At 35.6% G+C, this 9,704-nt stretch overlaps 1 protein-coding gene across 2 annotated transcripts in view; it reads left to right on the forward strand.

Moving 5' to 3' along the window:
• Nucleotides 1-1,042: 1,042 nt before the first annotated feature.
• LOC137978413 (girdin-like) overlaps nucleotides 1,043-9,704 on the forward strand; it is a 65,929-nt gene continuing 57,267 nt past the window's right edge. The window contains exons 1-5 of one of the 2 annotated variants that reach the window (XM_068825324.1): nucleotides 1,043-1,387; nucleotides 1,543-1,631; nucleotides 1,824-1,935; nucleotides 8,633-8,702; nucleotides 9,330-9,388. In XM_068825324.1, the coding sequence (XP_068681425.1) occupies nucleotides 1,343-1,387; nucleotides 1,543-1,631; nucleotides 1,824-1,935; nucleotides 8,633-8,702; nucleotides 9,330-9,388 (375 nt within the window). In that variant the 5' untranslated portion in view covers nucleotides 1,043-1,342. The remainder of the gene's footprint in view (nucleotides 1,388-1,542; nucleotides 1,632-1,823; nucleotides 1,936-8,632; nucleotides 8,703-9,329; nucleotides 9,389-9,704) is intronic. The other variant, XM_068825323.1, reaches the window with a different exon arrangement.

Consider the following 9,704-nt stretch of genomic DNA (forward strand, 5'->3'; position numbering starts at 1 on the left):
CCATGCTATACCATAGAGCTGAGAGACTACACATTAAACGGAGCTAAACTGTCGTCAGTCACTGTATTGCTCTCCATAAAAAAATACCCATAAATAAAAGGAAAGCTTTAAAGACAAGCGGATGGTGATTTCCGGCCATAAACAAAAAGCCTTGAAGCTTCGTGTTTTCTCACTTCAGCTCCGAGGTCTCTGAGAAATGCCGCATTTTCCATTACATGTATTGCAGATTGGAGAACGACAAATTTTAGAAATATGACCCCTTAAAAAGTTCAAATTGACCCTTCGCCTGCATGACCTAAAATTCATCTGAAATCGCTGATCTCTCAAATTGGGCATTACCAGGAGCTCATTAAGATGAGCTCCTGGCATTACTGGCGAATCAGCGCTTTTTGTTACGCGTCTTAAATCTGTTAAATCGTTGATCCTTTACATTTTAAATTTCAAATTAGGCAATATAAAATCATGCAATGATGTTTACTTAAGAGGAAGTAATTAAAATGTGATCCCAACGAAGTATTTTGATTTCACAAAAATTTCGATGCACTGAAAAGGCGGAAATGCGGGGAACAAAAGCTAAATAGGGAGGGAATTATTACCTCACCCCTTCGGAATTTAACAAGTCTAAATTTGGTCTTCGCGAATTTGATAAAACAATGAGTAACCGTGGCTATTTTCAAACAAACAAAAACAAGGCAAATCACAATGTTTTTGTTAGGCAGGGAGTAATCTGCTTGTACAATGAGTACAATATTGAATGTCTATTTGTTTGGCTTGTCAATCAAAGCGAAGTGTAACGCCAAACTGTGTGCATGTTTAAGTTAGAGACAAATCTTCCAGGACGGGTAGAGAATAAGGATCAGGACTACGGTGATATAAAATAGTATCTATCATGAATCCTAGCTGATTTCAAAGTCAACCAAAAAAAAAGAAAGTTTAATTGAACATTTCTAGTCGGCATCTTCTGAAACCGGAAACAAATCTACCGGAAATCTTGGACATGGACTAATTAACTGACAAAGTAAACTAACACTACCCCTGAGGAATATGCACTGTCTTCATTTACGTACTGGCGCGCTAACATAAAATTGAATGCTTCGTGAAAGATGAGAAATTTCCCATTACTTGTCTAATGGTGTATATTTCCACTCGTCTGCAATTTATTTTGGAAATTTACCAGGGCATTGGTACTATTTAAAGGACTGTCTCGGGTTTTGCAAGCTGATCTGTTGACAATAAGCTTGTCTGAACACTCGATGATTTGACGGTCGTTGCCGACCGGTGTATGGCTTTACTAGTTATTTTTTTTGTAGGATCGTTTACCGTTTAAACCTTACTTATAAGCATGGCTTCGGCGGAGGGATTTCTTCACAGTCCACTTGTTGTCTGGGTGAGATTTCGTTTGAATCTTAGCGCGTTGAGATTTTCTTTGTGATCAATCACAAATGCGCACTATACTTTTCAGCACCGTTCGTCCTCTTACGAGTAAACCTAGTTGTCATGCATTGGATTCGAGATTTTTTCGCTGTTTTCTCGTTCTTGTAGGCTAACAATACTTTCAAGACGAATATCTTGATTGAATCTATCACCGATTTGGCGGATGGTGTCTTCCTTAACGAAATTATGACGGATATGTGAGTATTAAGCTTACTATTTATCGAAATTCATGTTTGCGTATTCTCCTTCGGGCCAGTATTCAGTTCACAAAGCCGTAGGAGACGAATTTGTGCGTTCTCTAACAAACGAAACGACAAATAGTCTGTTTGGATATTGTTCTTTTTCATGGAAACTTATTACTACTCTTTGATCTTTCTTTTTGGTCACAGAGACCCGACCTACTTCACTTTAACTCGTATACATCACAATGTTTACGGAGACGTAAATTTGAGGATGCAAAACTTGGACACGCTTGTAAAGCACTTGAAACTATATTACCAGGTGAGGGAGTGAATAATCTTTTGTTCATTTTGTACAATTAGAGTTAAAAAAAGGCCTGACAATTGTCTTGGTCTTTCTTTGTGAAGTTCTCAAGGAATAAAAGAAGTTTTATGGTGATTTTTTTATTTTTCAGATTGTCCTGCACGGACAGTTAAATTGCGTCTGTGTTCAATATGAGAAATTCCACGCTTGTTTGCGTGTTGTTAATATGAGCTCAATTTCTCGTCGTTCACGTCCAACTCAAGACCTTAGGTCAGGCCCTTAAATACTCATTGGAGATTTTAATCCAGAAGGTTAAGTTAAATATATCGCTTTGTGCAAAGTCCAAGAAGAATGACACTGCAAAGTATGAACTAAGGAAAGATCGTGTTCAAGTTGTGAATCCGTTGCACTTCCGAGGGATCGAGGTGGGACTAGACATGAACATGTCTAATGCGAATTGTCGTGGGGAGAAGTTAGTGCCGATTACCCTGCATTCTCCTTTTTGTCACGAATGATTACCGCTTGTGTCCGCTAGTCAAAACCGTAACAGATAGCGCATTTAGAAGATCGCAAAACAAAAACAATCTTTATTTTGTACCTAGTAATTAATAAGAGTTCGACTTTTAAAGTGACGTGCTCCTCAACTTTTATTCCGAAATATCGTCCTCTCTTGTTCCTTTGCTTTTTCTCTCTGACATTCCATAAGAAGATAAAAGTGTGGAAACATTATATCTTTTCATTTTCTTGCACTAATGACAGACATTGTTGAGATTAAATTAAGAGGAATGGAATATTTCACGTGCCATTGTTCATTATCCTCTTGCAATCGACATTGTTAGTTTCTTGTACCTATGGGTTTTCTTTCAGTACACACCGTAAGTCTTTTCAGGGTCTCTTTAAAGATCTTATCTCCAAAATGGAGCGGGATTCGAACGCCACGGTTTGATGTAAACGAGGCAAACATTCGCACGTGTAAACAAAACTAATTTAAACTGGAGTAAAGGAAAAAGCCTCAAAATCTTCGTGAAGCCATTAAAAATATTTCTGTATTGCTTTTGGATGAATTTCTCTTTTATTCTGCCAGTGATATATAATATCTGCAAACAAACCTAAACTGAAACATAATATAGGATTCTTTCTGGGCTTTGTGAATTAAAGGTTATGCAAATTTCGTTTCACGATAGCTGCTGTCAACAAATATTGGATGCTGAGTTCGAATTAGCCATTTGTTTACTTCTCTGTATTTTATTATGCTTTTTACAAGAAGGGAGAGTCGTGAGTGCATAAAGATTGATTTTATTAATGAGATCGCACAAACCAAAGAAAAAATGGACCGAAATGAATTAATTAACCAATTTTAGTGAAATACATGTAAGAGATTTAATACTTCGTTTAGGTAAAATTTAAACACGATTTCGCTTTTTTCTATCCATGGCTTGGGAATTAGGTGATAATTTAAACCTCGCATGTTAAATTAAGTCCATCACCTGTAAAAGTGCATTTTAATTTTTCCCTTCTCTGATGTTTAAAGTCCATTCTTTTTCCTTTCTTTTTGGGATGTTGTTGGGTTTGGCATTATTACTGAAAAACCAATTCCAACTTGAATTGGCATTTTGGATCGATTTGGATCTGGTATGTTCTTTTTCATAGAATTTTTTTTCACTGCATTTACATACATACATACTTACATATGTACCAAATTTTGTTCCAATGATAATAATAATTAATAATAATTAATAATAATAATAATAATAATAATAATAATAATAATAATAATAATAATAATAATAATAATAATAATAATAACAACAACAAGGTTCTGGAGTGATGAAAGCCATGATAAAATTTGGGTTTGCTTAGGCAACTTGTTGTTGCCTGGCCCCCAAGAAGATAACCCGGATCCAACTTTTGGAAAAGCCGGTGCTGAATCCACAATTATTATAACTATTCATGCAGTCATAATAGTGCTAGTTGCTTTTGGATCATTAGTATTGTTAATTGTCAATCTACCTAATTTAGATGTATTATCTATGCATTATAAAATTCTGGCCCTAGTTTTTCAAGGGTCTGATAACTTACTATTTAACAGTTTCAGTGTGTGGAATGATTTCAGTATTTCCTCCTGATTTATATATATGCACACTCTGTGCACTTCTAAATAAGGGACTGTGTCAAAAACCGCGAACGACATTTAACGTCAAGAATATTTTACATTCTGGATAGTGACCTTTCCATTGGATGGAATTATACAGACTTTCAGACTTTGAACAATTGGCTCCTGGAAGGCTGATATTAGCATTATTAAACTAAAGCAGTCTGAATGTGGATTTCATTGGAATTCTACAAAATTAAGACATTGTTTAAGGAAGGCCAAATTGCTTTTAGGTGTAAGAATATCTGTGAACAGCAACTTTTCATTCCTTGAATCATTTCTTGCTTTTTAACATTATTTTTGCTGCTACATGGTAACTTCGAGTAAATGAACCTCACTTTAGGTGTAGGTTTAAGATTATTGCTGAAAGCTGATTGTCAGGTAGAAATTGTCGAAAAGGCTTACAGTGTTTGGAAGGCCAACTCTTGGGAGCTGAAAATGTTCATTTGTGATTTTTGAAATAGACTGTTCTCTAGGACATTTTAAGGTTAGAAACAGACTTTCTGAATTGAAAAATATTTACCATTTGGGAACTCGTGTATAAATAAAGAAATTGGCAAGCAAAAAATCTTGCTTCTTTGCTTTTAAATTGAATGTTCAATATCTTATGTTATGTTATTTATGTTTAAAACAATCTTAATGGCTGTAAATTTCTTCTGGCAAACTTAAATTATTCTTGATGCAGTACTCTGTTTTGTCTCCAGGATAGCCTCACCTTCTGTAAACTACTGGCGAACAGATTTGAAGGCACTTGCAAAAAATTCAGTTTAGATCAAGTGTAAAAAGCTATGTATAAAGAATTCTTGCTCAGTACTTGTTAAAAGTTACTAAATTGTCCTTGAAAACCTTGTTGGACGTGTCATTTTTAAAAAATTTACTGCAGTGTATACTTTTAACTTGATCAGTTAATTAAGTTTGAGCAAATGCAAACAATCTGGGACAGTTTTATTACCAGTGATTTGTCACAGTTGGCTAAACGTGTAAACAGAGCTATTGCTGTGGAGCCAACTGTAGCTGTGGGCAGGAACCAACATGCCTTTATAACCACAATATAATTAATCAGGCAAATGTTTCGTAACTAGCCTCTATTAATAACAAATAGTGTGGGAATTTGGTATTTTAGAGTCTTTTTTGTTGAGCTTTTGCTAGTTACTGGTAGTTAAAATTGACAATTTAAGGTACAGCGTATATTTGAAGTATGAACTGACAGTGGTGTTGTGGTATAGTTTTTGCCTCTATTTAAAGTAGTAAAGCAAGGAACATTGTATTTAGCGGATGGCCTGCTGCTATCAAGTGTGAATATTTGAAAGTAATGAGCTAATTACATGTACAGTATATTGTGGAAAAGGTTGTGTTATTTTGCATAATGAAATGATTTGTCAGACATGACTTGTGCTTATTTTGAAGATGCAGAAGAGACAAAAAAGTGATAACCAGACATGTATTAAGGAAATAATTTGCTTTAGTAATGAGATCTTTAAAATTTAAATATATTTTTATTGTTTCCATATTTTGCAGACACTCAAGCATTTAAAATTGATATTCTTATTTCATGCATCACTTGAGCTAATACTTGGTGTAGAATATATTGATATGGGTGAATAAACAAACACAATATTCAGAATGACTTGAGAGAGACTTAAAATACCCTGTTTTAGTTTTTTTGTTTTGCAGTGTATAATACTTCAAATTATATTATAACTGTTAAAATGACGTCAAAACCACGTTTTGGAGGCCAAAATTAAGTGATTACCATTTTGATAAATGTCTTGTTTTGGATGCGTGAAAGTATTCTTTCCTCTCTCGTTGTTGCATTCATACGTCAATCTCCATATTCAATAATTTTGTCACTTTTATGAATTGGTCACCCTTCCAGTTTTTATTAATTGCCGTTTCTTTAGGTAATTTCCTTGAAAATGTCGTACTATCCAGATTTTTGTCAAACTTGGCACAATTGATATTCATGCACAGGTCACCGTGCTTGTTTTCATGCTGCATGCCCTTTATTGTAAGTGTTTTTTTTACCAAATTACGCTAGTAGAGTTCAAAACTAGATCAACTGGAAAAATTGTTGTTATGTAGCAAAAGCTACTTAATATTACTGAAAACTTGAACCTACTTGTTTGTTGGGGCTATAATCTTTAAGAAAAGTGATTTTAAATTGCTCAATCTTGCAAAGAAATGTAAGAAAATTGGACTGATACAGTCATTACCTTGCACTCAGTGTCGGATTCCAAATGCAGTTTCATGTGATTTACATGTTAATACCACAACTTAAACTATCCAACTTTTTTTCGCCTTAAAATATGTTTTCCGTGTACCTATTACGAGTGAACAAAACCATTAAAAATGGGGGGTCACCGCGCTCGTTTCTTCGCGACACAATGATAAATGGACGGGGCAATTTCAGCTTCAAAATGATCATTTTCTGTGAAAGAACTGGGGTGCGTTCCAAAACAACACCTTCTTAACCGAGAAGAGTTATCATGATTGCAATTATTAAAAGCTCTTCACCAGCAAAAGCGGCGTTTGTTTCCTCTCTTCAGATGGCTGGCGTGAACGAAGTCGCAATGTTATGTGCAGTATGAGCTGCGCGGTGCAAAACAAGGGAATCAACTTAACTCCTCTTAACCCATAGACTCCTGAACCACCCCCCCCCCCTCCGCATTGAGGAGTAAAGAGTAAAATCTATTGAGTCCAACTCCCAGGAGTCAGTGGGTTAATGTGATCATGGATTAATTTTGTTCCATGGTAGCTCGAACTTCAACTGCCCACTGGCTTACATAGCCACTCGGGGAGGTGTCCAAAATGCAGGCTATTGGTCTGGTCATGATGCCACAGCTACCACATTCCAATCAGCTCTTTTGATTGGTTAAGTGACAATAGACAAAAACAGATATACAACAGAAGCAATGGATCCTGAAGTTAAGAATCAATGGAGCTAACTATCTCAAACTGTTCCAATGTAACGAAGGCAGCAGGGTTGATGCAGAGGTGAATGCACTCACCTTTGAATGAGATTTTACTGCCCCATCAGTAAAATAGAACTTTTAATGGAACGTGATTATACTAAAAGGGGCTATTTATGTCGCGTTAGATATCTCTGGTTCTTTAATTGTAGTCGGTAATTCAAGGTCATAAAATCAATGGTTTTGTTGTAAATAAAATGAGGACATAGTGACTTTGTTCCTAGATATCAGTTTATAACACACACCAGCATTGGACAAATCTGTTAAGGCCTCATTCATAACTGTTAAAGAGCACGTATAATACCTACCTGCTCATAGAAGAAGCTGTACAACTGGCTTCTTTAATAGACAGAGTCTAGCTATAAAAGCCGCAGTCAGCCATCCAAGGTTCACTTGGCAGTTTGTCTTCTACAGTAAACCAACTAGCTGTTGGCATTTGTTAAAGTTTTTTCCCCTCCCTCCCTCCCTTTGGAGATGGGTTGGGTTTTATCGCCCTGCCTTCATTAAAATTGGGTCGCTCCTGCGAGGTGCGGTTAAGTCTGTGCAGCGATTTCCCCCAAGCTTGTTGGCTCGTTTGCCTTTGTACATTGCTCGCTACCAATACTCTTGTCCGATCTAGCACATGCTGTTTACCAATCAGCTCGTAGTGCTGGGGAAATAAGTGAGGTTGTTCTGTATCATGCAATCCAGAAGTCACATAGGCTAACCAGTCGCAAGGCAGTGTTCCCCTCAAAAAAAGCCAATACGTCTGTTGTCTCGTTCTATTGCGCCTTACGTTATGCGTTAAAAGCTAACTATGTCGATACCAAGGAACAGTGACATTAACTGATGTAGCCCAGATTCAGTCTTCCTTGCAGTTGTAAACTGCAGTTTGCATGTTAGGGTTGCAGATCATTGTTTCACCATAGATGAAAAGACCCAAACTTTCACTAATGCTAACATTAGGTCAAAACACTATGCTTTAGATAATGTTCAAGCCTATTAGGTTAGCATTTTTGTAAAAGTTTGGGTTGTTTCAGTTATTATATAGTAAAACAATGACCTTCAACCCTAACCTGCAACCTGCACTTTATGTGCCTTCCATTGTATATATTGGCGTTATTTTCTTGGTTTTCTTTTTTACTTTTGGTAGGTTTTTCTCCAGGTATTCTGGATTTCTCCTCTCATCAAAAACCAATATTTGATTTTGATTTGATTTGATTTGATTTGAGATACGTTATCTCCCCTAATTGGCTGAAGCATTTGATCCCTCAGTGAAATATGCTTTTGAAAGACTGTGATAAAGTGATTATTATTATAATTATAATTATAATAATAATAATTATAATAATAATAATAATAATAATAATAATAATAATAGTTATTATTATTATTATTATTATTGAATGTAAGGAGAACAATATATATATATTATTATTATTATTATTATTAATTATTATTAATGTATCAATGGCAAACGATTGTGAAGAAAACAGCAGAAAAACCATAGCTGTTCACAATATTATCGACCTGCAACAATTTGTTATTTCATCAAGCATTCATGATCCTGGTGAAAAACTGAAGAACTGACTCCTCTGTTCATGTCCTCTTTCAGGAAAAACTGCAACAGCTTGTTTTACTTAGAATACCTGATGTTGTTGCAATAGCCCGGCAACCTGAGAGTGGTGAGTGAAGTAAATTAGGCTAAAAGTTCCTTTTGTCTTGAAACATTTTGGAGATCTGTTGAAGCAAATTCTGAGTGTTTTTTGTCATCTAGCTTTTATCATTTTTTGTGGGTGTTAAAAGCAATTTATTATAGCCACAAAGATCAGATGAAGATTGAAACAGGTGTTGAAGTTGCTCATTGTCATGTCTACTCAATGTACTGAACTAACAGTCCAAACAATTTGCGCAAACTTCGTTAATCTTAAGAAGACAATTTTATTGCTTACTTTGTCTACTTTTAGATACAAGAGTACTGTCTAATGCATTTGCTACTGCTAGTCACTGAACATTGAATCAGGGACCTCTGCCTCTATCGCAATACACATACATGAAGGGCAGAAAACAATTGAAACAGAACATTGATAGAGAAAGAAAATATTAGGTTGCAATGTGGGTTTCAATTAAAAACTATTATATCCATAAGCTTCGAGACTGCTGTAGAACCACACTTGTAAAACCATTAATATGTTATTCATGAGAGTAATATCTTGTATTTATTGAGAATCAGTGAGGGATTTGAAATGGCTCATCTATGACTGTTGCTTCCATCATGCCAGCAATTAAATTATATTTTGTGTATTGTTCAGATGAAGCAGCAGAGGAGCTGAACAAAATCTTGCTATTAATGCTTGGATGTGCAGTGCAGGTCAGTGAAAACCAAGCTTAATTAAACTAAAGCTCTTGACATGGCTTAACATTAGTTCAGTGAGTTTTGTTGAGGAAGCCTTACAAGGGGTCAAGGCAACCAGAGACAACATTAAAAACTGGTGACAAGGGACTTTTTTTAAATAACAACACACTCTTGAATGGTGGACAGTGTGATGAAAAATGCCAACTGAAGAGTTGAGAGCAAAATTTAACTCCAATCTCGCATAAGGTTGCAAAGAGTGCATGGATGTCATATAATAAAAGAGGAAGCTGTGATGATTATTAAGACAAAAACCAATATTGAGAAGGTTAAA

This window comes from Montipora foliosa, chromosome 12, assembly GCF_036669935.1.
Source record: "Montipora foliosa isolate CH-2021 chromosome 12, ASM3666993v2, whole genome shotgun sequence".
NCBI lineage: Eukaryota > Metazoa > Cnidaria > Anthozoa > Scleractinia > Acroporidae > Montipora > Montipora foliosa.